The sequence below is a fragment of the Thunnus maccoyii genome, chromosome 19, assembly GCF_910596095.1.
Source record: "Thunnus maccoyii chromosome 19, fThuMac1.1, whole genome shotgun sequence".
NCBI lineage: Eukaryota > Metazoa > Chordata > Actinopteri > Scombriformes > Scombridae > Thunnus > Thunnus maccoyii.
Window position 1 is genome coordinate 8,639,288 of NC_056551.1, and position 19,576 is coordinate 8,658,863.

At 39.0% G+C, this 19,576-nt stretch overlaps 2 protein-coding genes across 7 annotated transcripts in view; both read left to right on the plus strand.

The window, feature by feature from the left end:
• Window positions 1-23: 23 nt before the first annotated feature.
• On the plus strand, window positions 24-17,987 carry smad2 (SMAD family member 2). 3 transcript variants are annotated; one of them, XM_042394693.1, is made up of 11 exons: window positions 24-182; window positions 2,489-3,018; window positions 8,037-8,126; window positions 9,014-9,207; window positions 9,580-9,714; window positions 10,104-10,166; window positions 10,496-10,549; window positions 10,878-11,090; window positions 11,471-11,608; window positions 12,820-12,964; window positions 13,838-17,987. In XM_042394693.1, exons 2-11 carry the CDS (start codon window positions 2,762-2,764, stop codon window positions 13,959-13,961), a joined length of 1,413 nt encoding a protein of 470 aa, XP_042250627.1. In that variant the 5' UTR covers window positions 24-182; window positions 2,489-2,761; the 3' UTR covers window positions 13,962-17,987. The 3 variants fall into 3 exon arrangements, with proteins under 3 accessions (XP_042250627.1, XP_042250624.1, XP_042250626.1); XM_042394690.1 differs by having other exon boundaries at window positions 25-182; window positions 10,104-10,178; XM_042394692.1 differs by having other exon boundaries at window positions 25-182; window positions 2,554-3,018; window positions 10,104-10,178.
• Window positions 17,988-18,604: 617 nt separating this feature from the next.
• skor2 (SKI family transcriptional corepressor 2) overlaps window positions 18,605-19,576 on the plus strand; it is a 117,249-nt gene continuing 116,277 nt past the window's right edge. For all 4 annotated transcript variants that reach the window (XM_042395248.1, XM_042395247.1, XM_042395246.1 and 1 more), the window contains exon 1: window positions 18,605-18,828. The gene's annotated coding sequence lies outside the window, so the exon portion shown is untranslated. The remainder of the gene's footprint in view (window positions 18,829-19,576) is intronic.

The following is a 19,576-nucleotide window of genomic DNA, read 5'->3' on the forward strand; positions in this document are numbered from 1 at the left end:
TTTTGCGTGAAGCGATACACGTTTGGTTGAGCTTTGAATGAGGGGCCATCATCCCGGCGGCTCGGAGGTGAAAAATACAGTTTAAAGTCTCTCCGGGTGAATTTAAAATGAACAAGCAGGCTTTTCTGACAGCTACCTGAGTGACCGTTCACCGTCCAGCGTCCTTTCCACCTCCTCGGCGGGTAAGTGTGTTTTAAACAATGATTTGTAAGCGACAAAAACATGCAAACAGACCTGTTTATTTGTCTGTGACACAAAGTAGCAAGCTTGCTAGCGGATTTTTTTCGTACTCTTTTTTTTTTTAATTTTTTTTTTTTGGAGGCGAGGGGAGGAGAAGGCAGAGAGGAGAGGGGGGGGGTATTAGTCAATTCGAGACAAAAGAAACCGGACTATTTTCACTGTATCTGTAACGTTACACCAAAGCAACTGACATCCACCAGTGAAATGAAGTGGGGTTTTTTTGGTGCTTTGTCAAAGTCTACATCCACTGGCTGTGTTGTCTGAATCGCCGTTAGTAGCGTTAACGTTAGCTTATTCTTCAAACCGCGTTGTGTACGGTTGCGGAGAAGAAGTAGTAACCCAAAACAGACAGTTTCTCTCTCACAACACACACAAAAAAGACGAGAGGTTTCCAGACAAAATAACGTTGCTTATTTTGTCCACAAGGCCCTGATAACCCCATGGTTAGCATTTCGAGTAGACATATATGCAATGTAGCCATATCAGCACGTTTTGTGCTTTTTGTTCCTTTTACATTAAGACTTTCTGTACAATGTGAAAAGCTTACACAGCAATTGTTTTTTATTCCTCCATATCCGTGTATCAACCTTTAGCAAGAGGAATAACCACAGTCCTAAATTTAACTGCTTACTTATGTGACTGAAGAATCACTTGCAAGGAGCCCACTTGAGGTATTGACCAACCTGCAGTATTGTACTTGTACGTTATTGTTTCCCAGCCCCTGTCTATTATGCTGGCATCAAAACCTTCTCACTAATGGATAGCATGCTTGAATATTTGGACAAATCAAGCAGCTGCAGGTACTAAGACTGTAGTTAATTATTTTCAAGAATGGTCTGACTTGTTCTGAATGCCATTCAGACTCCTGCACTAAGCAGTCCAAGGGTTAAGCCTGTGAAATTAATTCTTAGAAGGAGCTTGGACTTTCAGAGTAACATGCCGAGGACAGTTTATCCCTTCCTCTCTGGCAGCAGAGTTGAGAAAACTGCACCGCCGGGCAGTTCTATCTGTATTTATTTAAGTCTCATTGATCAAGAATATGCTGCACTAATCTACACACAGTAAAAGCCTTTCTGTTTTGAGAGGACTGGGTCCAGGGGAAACAGATATGTTTTCAAATTAGATTTATTAATGCAATTTGAGTATTCTCTGTAGGTCCATCCTGAATTTTTCCTCTCTCTGAATGTTTGTGTTTTCTCATCAGGCTGGGAAATTGATCTTGGCGATAAAATGAGAGCTATAATATAGGATACGGTTACGCATGCTCATGTCAACGCCCAGAACAAATTGTAAAGTGTATGTTGTGGCCATTGAATTCCACATTTCACTAGCTGTTCTCAGCACTGTTTCCAGTCAGATGCCATTAATTAAAAAAAAGTGAAATTTACCTGCCAAAATAGGCGATAGAGATAAAAAAACAACCCTTTTGAGTGAGTTAGGATCTGCGAAACTCAAATGTTTGTGGGAACGGGACAGCAAGTTTAATTAACAAGACAAGGTTCGAAGACCGTGCTCCCAAAAAGGGTTCAACATGGTCTGACGCTGCTCAGCTTTTGTCTGAGAGGGTTAACACTGGTTTCAATAATAGGATAGGTGGGATTAGCAGATGATCAGTATAGATATTGACATAAATTTTTCTCCTCTCAGTGGAAAAGTTGCTTGAAGTAGTCTTCATTTAGGTTTCAGAGGTTGACCTAGTAAAGAAAAGAAACTATATTGCCACACAGGATCATGCACACCCTCCATCATTTCGAGTAAAATCAATAATCATGAAAATATAGGTTAACTACATGACTCCAACAGTCAAAATACTGAAATGTTGGTTGAATATAGGCCTATATGATATGACATGTGTCACCCTGTTGCCTCAAGTGAAAGTTTTTATAAATATAAAATGATACATCTGCTTCCTCTAACCATCATTAAAGCTTTCAGAAATGCGCAGGAAAAATAGAGCTTTATTCATTCATCATTGGCTAGCAGTTGTGACATTTAAACAGCTTAGTACTATGACTGCCAGAGTGCCTGAATGACATGCTGTAATATATGTGGTGGGAGAGTTAGCAGCAGGGGGCTGAGATCAATATGATAGTCATAGCTCTGGGCAAAAAAAAAAAAAAACTGTTCACGAATCTGGATGTGTGGGCATAATGAAGAAAGAAGAAAATGTTATATGCACACTTCTTTACTGTCTTTGTGTTCACAGGTGTTGAAGTGCGCTGTCTCTTTTCTCCCCTCTGTTGCTTAGGTTTCTTTGGATGTGCTCCTCTCCGCTACCTACATTCTGTGCTTTCCATCTGATTTTCTTCCCAGGGCTCCTCAAGACCAATGCCTTAGTTCTGACAAGACATTACTCACAAATACATACATATATCAAGTAGGAATTCGGACGTACAGCCCAACACCTGTATCACCTGTTAACCCCTCCTTCCCCCCCCCTCCCTCTTTCTCTTTACATCAGATTAAGAGGGGCATCAAAACACACTTAGTTCCACAAAAACACACAAATACACAAGCCACCATGTCTTCCATCCTTCCCTTCACTCCCCCGGTAGTGAAACGCCTCCTGGGATGGAAGAAGACTCCAGCAGGGAGTGGAGGAGCAGGAGGAGGAATAGGAGGAGTAGGGGAGCAAAACGGAGGAGGACAGGAGGAGAAATGGTGCGAAAAAGCTGTGAAGAGCCTGGTGAAGAAGTTGAAGAAGACGGGGCAGCTGGATGAGCTGGAGAAAGCCATCAGCACGCAGAACAGCAAGACAAAGTGTGTCACCATACCCAGGTGAGATGAGGACACACACACACACACACACACACACACACACACACACATCCTGTATTTGTCTGTTCTCTATATACTTGCACACACAAACACACAGAAAACATGGCTATTGCCACAGGGAATAGCAATGTGTGCCAACATAAATAGGTGAAACACCCACATGCTGCTGGACACAACACACACACACAAACACATGCATGTACTTTAGCAAGTTTTAAACATACACACAGAAACACAATTTAGATTAATATGGCAGTTCTTTCTTGAATAATAATGTTCAGTCTATAAAATTTCTCAAAATTGGAAACTAAAGTAATCATTAATATCAAATCTAGCATTATCACAGTAACTTCAAGTCGTGCTCATATTCACACAAACACACATCCACAGCCCCTTTGCACTGGTATACCACAATACCACCAATATAGATCAGCACAACAGAGTGTGTCAACACACATGAAAGTAAGAAGGAGGGTGACAGGCACCCACAGGGGTGCAAAAGAAAAGTCTCTGTTGTGCAACAGAAAGCCCACTTCCTTATTCTGCTGTGCCATAGGTTAGCAACGCAGCAGAAGTGAAACCTGATTGGAGGAAACAGACGCCCAACACATGATGCTAACCAAAGTTTTTCTTGTTTTCTGTGTCGACTTCCGTCATCAGAATTCCTAATTATATGCAGAAAACCCGGCTGTGCGTTCACACTGTGTCTAGCCTCGTTAGGGTCTTATGCACCAACAACCTACTGAACTGCCTTTTATCCCATTACACTGATTAGACAGGTTGACATAGCTTGTTAGAAAGTGCTATTTAGAACAAGATTAGAGGAACTGAATCAAAATACATTTAATAACTTAAGACAATATGTCTAAAACCTGTTTTCATATAAAGTATAAGGGTCCAACAATACTCAATAATGGTGCCGACAGTACTCATGTCATGGACGAATACATTTTTTGCAAATACTCATGACACACAAATTTAAAAAATGTTTTATGGGGAAATAAACATTTTCTGCTTCAAGGCAAAACACAGAATGTAACTCCTCATGGCACACATTTGTGTAACTACTGACGACAGCATGAATGACTAATTGAATAAGTGTGCGGATCAGAACTTAGCCTTGGCCAGTCCTCTTAATGAAGTACTTGGTGTTCTGGAGATCTATTGGTGCCTGTCTACCTGGAGATAAAGTCTACAAAGAACAGGAAAGCTTGCATTTGTTAGGCAGATAAAGATTTTAGTAAAAAAAAAAAAAACCCCAAAAAACAGGAATGGAGACAAGGCAATATGAAAGGCTGTTGATGACTGATGGGATTATAATGTATATTTCGACTGTTATATGATAAAGATCGAAGAGGTTGTAAACTATTAAAAAAATCTAAAGCAATAGAAAGAAGACAGAATGAAGTAAAGAAGGAATAGTTCAAAATACAAGCACGTGCAGTGCTGTGCTTGATGTCTTTGTATGATAAGAGATCTGTGAAGAGTGTCTTCCTATCAACTCAGAGTCCTTGCAAAGGTGCTCGAAAAGTAGCAAAACCACAGTGGAAGAAAATGTGCATACATTTGTATATCTGTACATTCTGAAAATAGACTCACACTCAAAATACATTATATCTTCATCTTTCTCACAGCAAAAAAAAAGTAAGACTTGAAAAATACAGTTAGTATGAGTAGATGAGTTCACTTTTGAAGTGATCATTTTGCTGAAAGCCAAAGCTGCTAATTACTGTTAATACTGAGCCTGAACGGTACAGGTCATGTGTCTTGCAGTATAGAGATCTCCTGTGTCGCATGATTAGGTACACGAGCCAAGTCACCAGACCAGGTGAAACCTTATCATGACAAAAAGTGGCAAAGTCAGGGGAGCCCCATGAGAAGCATGTGATTAACGTCAATCAATCGACTGAGGATCAGCAGAAAGGGGAGATAACTAGGCTGCTGTGTGAAGATTTTATGAGCTTCCCTTCTCGAATTTTCTATGTAATCTACCCTCTCTCTCTCTCTCTCTCTCTGTCTCTCTCACTCTGTCTCTCTCTGTCTCTCTTTCTCTCTCTCTCTCTGTCTTTCTTTTAGTTTCCTTAAATTATAGAATATCAATAACATAATTCGCTCTTGCAGGGAAACAGTCTTTTCTTATGCCTCACTTATACTGGCCACAAATCAGCTCACCAGAAGCCGATGGGGATTTAGTGTCTTGGTCAAGGACACTTCAGCAGGGCAGCTGGATTTTAAAATGATGTGTTGAATCATGATCTTTCACAGAAGGATGCTATTCCTGATCACCACACCGCCGTGCTTCCTCAGTAGAAAGACAGGAACAAACATGTGAATCAAGACTTTATTTACACACATGGTATTACGATGCGACCCGGTCTGATCATTTATCTGCTTCTACGGCATTGCATTGAACTAATTTTCTTTACACAGGCTATGTGAATCAGGTGGGAAGCCAGCAAAGTGGCAAGATATGTATAAGAAATACATATGGAGGGGTCAGCTGAGGTGATGTTAATGTACTGCCTGTGTTTATTTTTAGCTCTATCTGAAGGGGATGTTTGTAGTGGGTGAATTCTTTCTCAGTAATGCACTCTGTTCGGGTTGCTGTCTCAGGGCAGACAGATGTAATCACATTGCCGTCATAATGCATACTGTGTGTGGATTTTACACTATGCATCAGCATGCTACATAATGTCTTTACAGTTATGGAGTTCAACCAGGGAGGGCATCAGTGCTGGCTCAGGTCACAGCAGTTCAGTGGAGCAACTCGACTCACAGTAGATAATTATGCTGGTACTGCTGGTAACTCCCAGTACATGTGAGTGCTGTGAAGCTCTCTAAATAAAGTATGAAGCAGTTAAAATACAGGAGATATGTATCCAAGATGACATTGTATTGTAGTGTATATATATATATATATATACACACACTATACACTGTATGCTGAACAGTATATAACAAGGATTAAAAAGGGCAGAAGAAGTAAAGCTGTGTGAAGGGGAAGTGTCTGATGCCAGACCTCTTTCTGTTTCTTCACCCTGAGGAATGTAGGCTAGATAGCTTCTTTAGTGGTGCTGATAAGGTGATGGTGGTTCTTGCTCGCTTGAATACTGTCACTGTCCTCAGTCTAGGAATTTTTATTTTTTTTATGTCAGGATTTCAGGGTTCGGACTAAACTGAGCTGAACTTCATAGTGACCTATATGCTTTTTTGTCAACATGACAAAAGTTGGAAACATTTTTAAAGTGGAATTAATGAGTTCAAAGTGGAATATGGCTGTCCAGAAATTGTCTAGAGAAACTGTTTTTCAATACCAAAATTTTTCACACACCGATGGTGGCTTGGTTGAAATAGCTACATGTTACAGGCAGCCCTGGCCCCGGAATCAAAAGGTCTGCATGTACTTCTCGACAGCACTGGCAGATAGCATTCCAGCCCTTTGATGCACAGCTCACTTCCCTTTGAACACAGGGAAGTAAGGTTGATAAAGAAAAGCTTTTTTTTTTTTTTTTTTTTTTTGGGTGATGGTGGAGGTTGTCTGAAGGATGTCTTGGGGATTGTCAGGAGATAGCAGGTGTTGGGCTTTGTAGATGTCTGTTTGAGTAGAGGTAGGAAATGTGACAGAGGAAGAGTGCAAAAGCTCAGCTGTGTCTATAGATAGCAAGCATGGGTGGCTTTTCAAGTGGTGACGGAAATCTGGATGACCTCAGAAAGAGATAAAGGCTTCATTGTTTGTTTTACTGCATACAAATGGTGGTTCCTTTTTATGTCTGTTTTGCTCTACTGTTTTCAGTTTCTATCATTTATTAATGTTTCTCCTCCCTGATAATTGGACCACTTTAACCGAAGATTGTAGCCATTTAGCTTTCATCCAGGGCGAAGAGTAGATGAGGATCGAAAGTCTCGCTCAGAACACTGCAGGGGCTGTGCTGGTGACCTTTTTAAGTGAGAAAGGAAGAAGGCAAGACATTAGCGGTGTCTGGAGATAGTATACACGGGGCTTGTAGTTGTAGAACTCTTAGAGTAGGCTGATAAGTGTCGAGATAGCAGGTCTTGTAGAGACAGGTCTGGCAATTACTTACCTCTCATCAGACAGCAGAATCTCCTCTCAGACAAATCATGAGAACTTTTATAGAACAAGTTAGCAACAGTGGGGATGTGTGTGTTGGAGTTTTCATTCACACACTACACACACATTTGTGTTGTATCTGTTTTTTCTGTGGTTACGTCTTGACACATTTTGTGTGGTTTATTGAATGTCTTTATTTCCTCATTCACATATCATTGTTTTGTACATGCATATATTTCCTGTGTGATTTAGGAAGTGTGATTCCTGTGTGTCGCTATACATTGCACGTCTCCTCATGTCTTAAAAACAATATGCAGAAATTGTGAATCACATGTATGTCGTTTAGATATGAATGTGCAATCAGGTATTGCAGGAGTTTATTTAACCTTAAAGCACCCCCCAAAAAACCCAAGTAAAATGATCAGACACATGCTTTTTCAGTATTAAATGACGGTTGTGTGTCAAGTGTTGCCAGAATAAAAATGACATGGTCCAGCTAAATATAAATTGATCAAACTAATTTAAATGATTATTAATAACCTGCTACTTTCTGAGATTTTATTTCAGAAGATGAATTTATCTTCACCATTATACCATTTAAAAGTTGCAGACTGCAAAAAATTCAATCCTATCTAGCCTTCTGCACCACTTGATTGCACCACATCACTTTCTGTAATATTTGGATTTGTCACATGATCACCTGTCATCCAGTTGGCCTCTCTTATTGTAGAGCGCGAGGGGGGAATCTTTTCATTTCCTTCTTTCATGCCAATAAGAGAACAACTGTATACATTTGTGATTACATCCTAATTTTGAACGAAACACCTCAAGTTTACCATCTGTTCGCTTTTATTTTTATCCTTTTTTGCACTTGTCTTGTGTGTTTGTGTGTGCATGTCGTGTGTGTGTATGCGTGTGCGTGCGTGTGTGTTTGTTTGTTTGTCTGTAGCAATTGCTCAGATCTATGGGGTCTAGGCTCAGGCCACACGATAGAGCAGTGGGACTCTGCAGGCATGTATGGATACCCTGACCACAGCAGGTGAATACACTCACATGTACACAAACACACAAAGAGTAAACAATTACTGTACATGTCTTCATTGCTGCAAAGGTTACGCAGTAGAAACGGTAATGCTCACATGTCGCTTTTATGTTTATCTGTCTTTCTGTAATCATACAGCGTTATACAGTTTCCCTACACACTGGCTTGTCTGGTCGTTTCTGTTTATTTATTAAGATAACTGGAATTCATCCTTATGCCAGTAGTATAATATAATATAGGCAATAAGGAAATAATTAAGCTATATTTCAATAAAAATGTGTGTTTAATAAGTGAATTCAGCAGTTAGGAGTTGCAATAGGCAAAAATCTATTATATTAATGACATAATATGAGGGATGTTCACTGTCTTTACTATGAGATTAAATTGTAGTATTGATTACTCCTCAAAATACACAAATAAAAATGAGCTTCATCAGGATTTCCACAGTGATGCTTTGTCATCGTCAATAATAAAGATTTGTTTTTGCTGTAAAACGAGGTTAGTCAATTATAGACTTGATTTAGAAAAAGATAGTGTTTTGTTTTTGCAAGGTACTAGTTTCAAAGCACTAGTTTCAGAAGTCATTCTGACTGTGCAATTGCTCTTTGCAACTGTGCTGATTAGTCTCACAAAACAAGGTTATGCAATAAAACACCATCAGCGTCTTGCACACCATTGGTTGGCGAGTTGGCGGCCTTTCTTGTTTACTCCTGTTTGTTTGTATTGTATTGTATTTTAAAAACCTATAATCACATTTGCAGACACCAGACCAGAAACTAAAGAAAACACAAACTTTTAAGTATCCCTGCAGCTAAAAGCCTCCTGTCAACTTGACTTGGGCACATCACTGAACTGTTAGCCATCCTCTCCCCCAACCCTCTCAGGTCACTGGACGGGCGTCTTCAGGTGTCTCACCGTAAGGGCCTGCCCCACGTCATCTACTGTCGCCTGTGGAGATGGCCCGACCTTCACAGCCACCATGAGCTGAGGGCCATTGAAACCTGCCAGTACGCCTTCAACCTTAAGAAGGATGAAGTGTGTGTCAATCCTTACCATTACCAGAGAGTGGAGACGCCGGGTAATGATCCTTGAGAACTCTGTGTGTGTGTGTGTGTGTGTGTGTGTGTGTGTGTGTGTGTGTGTGTGTGTGTGTGTGTGTCTTTGAAATAGTTTTTACTCAGAGTACTGCAAGATTTGATCTTCAAGCTGCCCTCTAACAATGTCCAAAATCCAAGTGATCATGGCAACTCCAATTTATTGGTAGTTTCATTATTACTTGTAGTTTTGCCAGTTTGTGTTATGGAAACCAGTCTAGATGTTTTTTGTGTGTGTAAAAGAAGCGGAATGTTGTTGAAAGAGTAGACCTGCTTAGAAAAAAGTACACAAACTATTTTGATTTGTATTGTAAATCATATTTGCCTTTGTCAGTGACACTTCCTTTTGTCTCCAGTTCTGCCTCCGGTGTTGGTGCCACGCCACACAGAGATTTTGACAGAGCTTCCACCTCTAGATGACTTTACAAACTCCATTCCTGAGAACACAAATTTCCCTGCTGGCATAGATCCTCCTAATAACTATATACCAGGTCTGTATGCAGGACGGGAAGTATAACTTTTTTTTTCATCCATATCAGAAGTCCTATACATTCACCTCTTACTCTGGCTGTAAAACAAGCTAGATAGACTTATATTTTTTTTTTAATAGAAAGCTTATTAAAGGTAAAACTACCTAACTGACCTCCATAGGGTGACTGCTTACTGTTACTTATTACTATACTATTGAGTACACAAACTGAGGTCAGCCTAGTGGTAGGTTTCCACCTTGCATGTGGTCATACACACATAACCACATGTTGACTTAGAGCACACAAACACTTCACTTCTCTCTCGTTATGTGCAGCAGTGTATTGTTTGAAATGTATTCTTACTGCATTTTTCTGGTGGTTGTGTTTTTTTTTTTTGTTTTTTTTTACAGAGACTCCTCCACCTGGCTATATCAGTGAAGATGGAGAGACTAGCGACCAACAGATGAATCAAAGTATGGAATCAGGTAGACTAGTTTAGCGTTGTGCTAGTATGCATGCTGCTGTTTATCTCACTGGTTGAGAAAAGATGCACTGTAAGGGTCCAAGGATCAGTTTTGACTCCACTTCTTTAAATTATACTCAAAGGATTTTTTTTTTTTGGTGCTGAGGAACACACTTCATTGTAGAGTTGAACATACACACCGCAATTAGTTCTGTGTAATATTAACAGTAGCGGTCAACAACACAGTTAATCTATACATTGAATGTAATACAGAGTATAAGAAGGTGTACTGTGTTATGTCTATTCCTTATTAGTATTGTGTGTGTTGTTTTCTGACAGGCTCACCAGCAGAACTGTCACCAAACACCTTGTCACCTGTCAGTCACGGCCTGGGTAAGATTTTTTTTTCTCCATTATATTGGAAGTTACTATATAGGTTTGGAAGTTTAAAAATGTGCAGGAATGTGATTAATTGTTGACCCAAGCTAGTTGTAATAGTGGGAAAATACTTATTTATATACTTGGACTTTATAATCATGAGTAGTATTGAGCTTTGGCTCAAGTTACATTATAATCTGTCTTACTGAGAATGGACCGAAATCTTAAAATTCAGACCAGAAATTAAGGTCTAGAAAAGCTATTGAAGAAAATAAAATAGTTTGAAAACAGGGATTTCAAAAGAACATTCAGAGAGTTTTCTATGTATACTTTTTCTTTTCAGACCTTCAACCGGTTACCTACAGTGAACCAGCTTTCTGGTGCTCTATAGCCTACTACGAGTTAAACCAGCGGGTGGGAGAGACGTTCCACGCCTCACAGCCATCTCTGACTGTGGATGGATTTACTGACCCTTCCAACTCCGAACGCTTCTGTCTAGGGCTTCTCAGCAATGTTAACAGGAATGCAACTGTTGAAATGACAAGGAGACATATAGGTACACATAAGTGCACACATACACTTTTCACACACACACACACGCCTTTTCAGCATTAGTTATTCTCAGATTCTTCACACTTATGTGTTTGAGCAAAGCTGGCAGTATCTATACAGAGGAGGAAACTTATAAAGGTGAAGGAAGTTTTGGAGATCATTATCATTAAAGATCAAGGCTCTGAGATGTCAAGCCAGTGAAAAGTACAGTAGTTTTCACATCAGGAGTTTTTTAAATTTAAATTTGAAATAGACATACTGCTAAATTGGTGGTTGCATGTGCCACACTTACATAGTTTTCATTTATAAAACACACAGGCCTTCTTCATGATTTATGTCTTTTGTACCTTAATCTTCCCATTTTTCCTGTTTCACACTCTGCAGGTCGTGGTGTGAGGTTATATTACATCGGAGGGGAGGTGTTCGCCGAGTGCCTCAGCGACAGTGCCATTTTTGTCCAGAGTCCCAACTGCAACCAGCGATACGGCTGGCACCCTGCCACAGTCTGCAAAATACCACCAGGTTTAAACACATGAATTCCATCTCTTCCTCATGAGATGAATGCAAAACAACTGGGGGAAAAACATGTTATTCTAATAGATACACACTCACATGCAGGTTTATTAGGTGCACTTAGATAAAACCTCGTGCAGTATAATACATCAGTCCTGCAAAAATCTGACCTTCATGAAGGTTATAATCTTTCAGATTTCAGAGAGGTTTTTATAATATTTAGTCTACCCTCATTCATAAGGTGGACAAAATATTAGACAAGCCTCAGCATACTGCAGTTCATCAGCACCACAAACTACAGCCTCCAAAATGAACATAAAATAAATGAAGACCTCTAAAACAGATTAAATAAAAACTGAACATCGTAACCTTCATGAAGGTAGGATTTACTGCAGTGCTGTTGTATCATACTGCATTAGTTTTTTATCTAGGCGTACTTAATAAACTGGGAAGTGAGTGTTTTTGCAGTGTTGACATTTTTTTTTAGCCTTCTTTTAAATTGGGCATTCCATATTTCATATGTGTCTACTGGGTTCCACTTTCATACTCTTAAAAAGAAGTGGATCGAACTCTTAAAATTTTTATCTGGCAGCCTGAATAAGAGTCTGCACCAACAAACAACAACTCTAACAGTCAGTGTATAATGATTTACCTTGATGATGAAAATAGTCCTGACTGAATGGTGAAAAATGACTTGGCTTCACCCGATATTGATGAAATAAAGCTTGAGGAAGAGCACTGGTGCCCTCCATAATGTGACAGTTGTTTTTTTTTTTTTTTCTCACCCCCACACACTGACTCATCTGTACCCATGTGACTTTGAACATTTCATTCCTGGCCAAATGAGCAGTGTGAACAGTATCATTACTGAGGCACAGATTTATACAGAAAGGAAACACAAGGATCTCGACGACATTCAGGGGTCTGACTTGTCATCCGTGAGGAGGATAATCACCGACATACAATACAATACACCCACACCTCAAGATTCACAATGCCTTTGCTCGGTGCTTTTAAGTTATGTTCACAGAATTGGCAAAGGTTTTGAAAACACACATTGTTTTACAGTAATTGGTTAACTTTATTTTTAACAACCTTCCACACATTCATAAAATAGAGTGATTCAAAAAAACAAACAAACAAAAAACAATGTGCCTGGTTATACTGGTGTTTATGATGGTGACAATTTGCCTAAATCTCAAACCCCTTTATCTTTTTAGGTTGTAATCTGAAGATTTTTAACAACCAGGAGTTTGCTGCACTGCTGGCCCAGTCAGTCAATCAGGGGTTTGAGGCAGTCTATCAGCTGACCAGGATGTGCACCATCAGAATGAGCTTCGTCAAGGGCTGGGGAGCAGAGTACAGGTGTGTCCGTCCCTTAGCACATCATTCTCTCTTTTACTAGTATACATGATGAATGGATGGCTATAAGTAAAGTGCTCTGTCAGCGTTTTATCCCTCAGATTTTGAATCACCACTTCCTTTGCGCAGATACAACATTACATGATCTAAATCCTGACACCATTTCATTTGCCTCACCCGCTATGTAATTAATACAGGTGGAACTTTACATAAAAATCTAGAGAGTGACTGTAAACAAGTTTGAAAGGGAATAGTTTTTTTTTTTTGAGCTTGTGCATGCTCCCATCTGCACTGCATGTGTATAATCTCTATTGTATTCCTCTTTTGTTGTAAAATGTCAGAGATTACAGGGCATTTGTCTGTATCTCTCTGTCTCTCTGGCTGTCCAACAAGCCATCCAGCAAACATCTGTTCTGCTCCTGGCTCTGCTTTGTGTTTTACTCTCCCAGGAGCCAGACAGCAGTGTTTGTGGGGGTGTTTTGGCTTGTCCTCATTGGACAGGGTTAAGCCCCCTTGTAGCCTGTGTGGTTAACAATCAGTGTCCCCCGCTGTCTGTGGAGCCCAGGCCAAGCTTGGCTGGACCACAGAGAAGTCAGCTGTATTTGATCATCTGCTCAGACCTGGGCAACGCAAGCTCCCATTCACTTTGTATTTATTTGTTGCATTTTGCTTTAATAAAAATGCTCTACTGCTACTCACATATTTAACAACACTTAATTATTGCAATCTTTGGAAAACCCACTGGGGCTTTGACTAACATTATAATGAATATAGGCCCGTAACATATCACACGCCATACCACTTCTAGGCTCAGCTGGAGTGACAGAATTAGTGGGAAGTTTGTCTTTACTCACATGCTGTATTTTATCCCTCCAGACGTCAGACAGTAACCAGCACCCCTTGTTGGATTGAGCTGCATCTCAACGGCCCCCTCCAGTGGTTGGATAAGGTGTTGACCCAGATGGGTTCACCATCAGTGCGTTGCTCCAGTATGTCCTAAACACGGTTCTGCTGCTGCCGACGCAAAGTCAGACTGACATTTCACAATGTTTGACCAGTGTGTCCTAAAGGATACCACCATGCAGTCTTAAACTGATGTACTAACATCATTATATATAAAAAAAAAAAAAATTAAAAAAAAAAAGGATTACACAATGGACCTGGAAGAGGAGAGAATGACATCACTGATGGACAATAGAGGAATGTTAACAGTGATGTCACCGTGGGCCTGATTACCTTTTGGCTCTGTTGGATCAACGTCAGGCTGACATTCCAATAATCACGGACCTAATGATTGAAATCACCCTGCAATATCAAAATGACAAGAGAGTGATGTCATAACGGACCAGACTACATTAATGTTTTTGGTATTTGACTGAGGCTCTGATCCAGGAACACACAGCGGGAGAGAACTCAGTGACACGACAGCGGCTGTTTTTTCGGGGATTGAGCATGTGACCTTCTAGTTACAGGACAGTCTCTCCAACCACTAATCCACATCTTGCCTCCTCACTACCTACCTACCACAGCACAAGCTTGATTCAGTGTCAAGATTTTTTTTTTTTCGTTTACACAAGGTTGACCAACAGCAGAACTGCTACTCCAGGCTCATGTTCAACCAAAGTCAACTTCACGCCTGGATATGAATTTTTTTTAGTGTTTCTTGGTTTCGGTGACCAAACTTCCATTCAGTTTTTTTTTTTTTATCTGAGAGTTCCACTTTTCATGATTTCCTCCTTATCAGTCCAGCACTGTCATGATCATAGACCTGATAACGCTGGACTGCATTGGTCTTCAGCTCCTAGAGTGGTGACATGTTGACGTCTTTAATTAATGATACATACCCCCATGTTCACATGTACACACACACACATACTGTAACACGGACACACTTAAGCAATTCATTCACCGCTTAACTTACTATTTTAACATCTCTGTTTTGACATAACAGCAAAAAAAATGTCCTCATTGTGAAATGTTTGAACCACGAGTCTGCAGCAGAGCAGATGTTTGAGTGTGGATCAGAGCTGAAACAAAGATGTCTTTTAATCTTCTGTGAGAAGTTTTTATTTTAAAGTGCGGTCAATGGCTATCCAGCACAGAAGATAACTGGAATGAGTAAGCTAAGGAATCCTCAGAGCAAGAGCGTACAACATGTCACTGTACTGCTTTCCCTCCTGCACACTCTTTCTCTCACGCTCTCTCATTCTCTGCATTAACTTTTTTTACCATTATATCATCTGGTTTTATGAAGGGGAGTTGTTTGTAGGACTTGGAGATATTCAGGGCTCTGTATAAATGCAAGAGTCTAAGCCGCAATGTCGCCCCCTGCTGTGTAACAGACACGAAGATTAACACCCATCACTCTATGTTTCACTGATGAAGACATTCCACAAGTCTCTCTTGATTATATGCTTGGACTGACACACGGTTTCCCCATTATTGATATTGTATTGATAGGAAAAGTCCTGCAGTGTGTGACTTTTAAAAATGGCCTCTATACTGTACTTGCACTGCCCCAAATTATGCACCCTTATTATTGCTACAAGAAAGTTGCCTTTTGATGTAAAGTACAGCAAGATATGCTTTGAAATGTACAGATAGGAATGTTGAAAAGCCCAATGGAAGTGAAGTAAAAAAAGAAATCTTCCATATTTTTAGTATATTCACTATAAAGATTTTTGTCCTTATATTGTGAGAATTGGCTTATTCAAAAGCGTCTGGAGTATTTGTTTGATTTTAATTAGACCTTTTGCCCTGATCTAAAAGCCAGCTGGTACCTACATCGGTATTTTAGACTCCAAGTCTTTTCAACTCCAAGTATTAAAGCTTTAAGTATTAAACAAGCTAGTTAAACTGCACAGTTATTATTTTCTTTACACATTCTTTTAGCTACATTTTTTTGTATTTTCATGTATTTTTTTATATATAAATCTATTTAAAATCCTCAATGCTTTCTTCCTTTTTATTAGAATTCAATATCTTTTTTTAAAATATGCCCTCTGTTTGAAATGATTGCAGCTTGACGATGATTTATGAAGTATGTAGCATAGGATGTAACATTTTCACTGAACGTATCACTGAAAACAGTTTGTTAGTTCAAATTGTGTGCTTAATGACTTTGAGGCCAAGTCATCATAATTACCATACTCTTCTAGAGTTACCAGTTAATATATAGCAATATTTCTTTTCTTTTGATTTTTGAAAATGTAATTTGGCTGCTAAAACAGTAAATGTGGTAGGGGAATTTTGGAATCTATCACATATTATAGCCATCTAAAAAGCTAGTTTCTAAGAATGTGACCCAAATTATGATAGTGCTGTCCCAAAGACTGAATGCATGCATGTCTTGTACATTGCAGATCATTTGTGTCAAAAACCTAATAGCTTCAGCTTACAGTTATTGAATTTTATGACTTATAATTGAAAGTTGCTTCAGTCCTCTGGGGGTTTGATTAGTTGCATGGCTCTACAAATCAAGATATCTGTCTAAAAATGTTTCTATTTTCAGTAAACCATTGCCATCAAAAAATTATGATAGAAGATACTGACTTTTTAAGATATTAGGATTTAATCCAACAACTGGGCAATACAGAATTATGTTTCAATATCACAGCAGTTGGTATTAATTTTTAAAGTTGTAAGTTTGGATGGTATTGAATCCTGTCTTTCTTAAGCAACATAGGACATTCCAGTACGCAGTGTGAAAACTGCCTCCAATTACAGCTTTGCAGCTGTTTGATTCTCATGACTGTTTGGTTATACACTGTTAATTTGCCGTGAGTGTGTTTACATGCACACAGGATAGTATATCCTAGTCAAGGCCTCTTTACTGTAAGAGCGTTGCTCATGTGTATCCCAGCATTAAACACATAAGCAGAATGTTATGGATATATTATGATAAATGGGATTTTAAGTGGGACATGTAAATATATGTAAATGGGACTAGGTGTGTACTCATACTGTCACATTCCAGATATCTTGTTTCACTTTCTCCAAACCGTGACCAAAACATGACACGGGTCTAAACATGATGTCGGTGCATGTAAACACTAAACACACTCACATTTTGAGATGACACCCTCTCCTACAAGGGGACGTATTTTGGCATTTGGACCAAGTTGAATGATTGACAGTTTTCAAAATCTCAAAAGTAAATGCTAGTCCTGCAGGACAAAGTGAGCCACACTTTTTCAGTGAAAACCGTTTTCTTCATTCATCTAGCGTTCACCTTGGTCAAATTCGATTGTACTCGTATCCAACAACAGGGATGTTTGTCTCCCTGTATGTGTATTTATCTGTCCTCCTGTCCTGTCTTTTTCCCAGTCTGTCTTTTTTTTTCACTTATTAAGGAAAAAGTTGACTGGAGTTTTCAATGCCAAGGTCAGTACACATGCTTAAATGTAATGTTTCCTTACGGTTGTTGTATCAATAATAACCTACATGTTTGTTCTATGCAGTGACACTGATTGTTTGGACTGTATACTCAGAAACATTTATACATCGCTTTTTTCTGATTTTACAGTTCTATGAGAGTTTCCAGGGTCCAGCAAGAGCCTTTGTATCTGATTTTTTTTTTCTTTAAACCAACTAGCTTTTCTCACTTCCTGAAAAGTCTGTTTTTGAATTGCAAGATGAGGCCAAATGAGGTTTCATGTAGGCTCCATCTACACGTTGTAAGGGTCCACATTGCTATATACAGGTCACATATTGTTGTTTTTTTTTCTTTTGTGATGGACAATTGTGTATTCCCAAATGAGCCTCTTTCTGATGGATTTCTAAGAAATCGGCTTTTTGGAGAAAGTGAAGTTTCTGTCCCTAGTGATGTTATTGTATAGTTGTGCTTTCATTTTTACCTTACATGCTGTTTCTTTTCCTTGCTATCCACAGATCATATTCCATTAGACAACAAGCTGTTAGGATTTCTGTCTTCAAACACTGATGATGATCTTCATAGGCTTTCCAGCTATTCTGCATATACAGACAACTTCTTACAGTGTACACTAATAAAGCTGTTTTAATTCAACTGGAAATGATGTCTTGCCTTTCCCATTTTGATTCAGCAGTGTAAAGCCATGTGTCAATAGGTATCTAGTACAAGGAATTCTGTTTTCTTCTCGCAGAAGCTGTCAGTTCAGGCCAGCATAAGCGGCATATGTACCCAAAGTCAAAGACATTCATTACAAGACTTTACAGGTGTATCTGGCAGCAGAACTTGTCTATCAGAGCTTTACAATAGAAGCACTGCTACCTTTATTCCTCTGATAAATGCAAAATTGAACACTATTTCTTTCATGTCACAAATCAACCTTGATAGAAATAGCTGGCTATGAAGATTGCCCATTTACCACTATCTCTTATAATTTATCTGACATCCTTATATGTAGATATTTCCCTTGCTCTCATTTTATCATGGAGGAAATAGGCTACGTTTTCTCATACAAATACAATACATGTAAATGTAGAATTGGCCTTCATTCTCGTATTTTTCAATCAGTGAATTGAAAATTTCTCCTCACTGAAGCTGATGAAATTTAAATGTCTGTGCTAATATATTACTTTGACGTTTGGTCTTAAATCTACCAATGACGCACTGACAGGGGGCGGGGCTTGGTTAGGGGGCCAGGTACCTTTACGTGAGAAGAGCGTAAAGGTACTTTTCGCGGCCATTTTGAGCTGACATTTGGGGTTTAACCTAAACTAGCTGGGGCCCCTATAGCATAAACCATGACTGTCTACCTCCCCGATCTAACAAGAAATTATCTCAAGGTTGTTTTCTGCCTTCGGACTAAGTTTATCCACAAAACTTGAAGGACGACACACCTGTTTGGGCCTGCTGCTAAAACTGCGACATTAGCCAACTTCAGGTAAACCACGAATTTCCATATAGCCCAGCAGAAACTTACACTTAATTAAAACACTGAACACTTGAGGCTCTTAGGTTATACGCAGCTCTTTCTATTATTTCCACCATGGGATACCAGATGTTTTCATTAAATATGATTGCACACAGTGAAATTACAAATCAGGGCTGCATTTACAATTCTTCAGAGCAATTCAGTGAGTGTAGAGATGCACAAAAATATTGCACATTGAAGTGTTGCTGGGTGTAATACACATGAATGGCCGGTAGAGGGAGGTAGAAGCACACTAATGAAACACAGCCCGTGTATTTATTAGATTGGATCAATTTGGTCAGTGCTCATACTACTCTAAATTGTCTGTATGATTATTAATCTGTGAATATGTTAATTTAGAAAAATGTGTTTTGGGGATATGGATATGCTTTGACAATTAAACTACAGTCATTTTCAACCCATACCAACATGTCAGTACCATTCAATTTTTAATTTTTTTAATTTTTTGACACAGAACATATTATTCTATATTAATTTCTAAATAATAATATCTTTGTTGTATCAGATTATTCAGGTGTGTTAAAAACTTACCTTTCAACCTTTAACATTGTACTATAAACAGAACACTTTTTAAGGGGTGTAACGTGCATTGTTTGACACTGTAATATGTTTAATTTTGTCAAATCTGTCTATTTATTTAATTAGTTGAGTTTTTTTTTTTCAAGAGATGGATATATCTTTTAGCATCAAAGTCTTT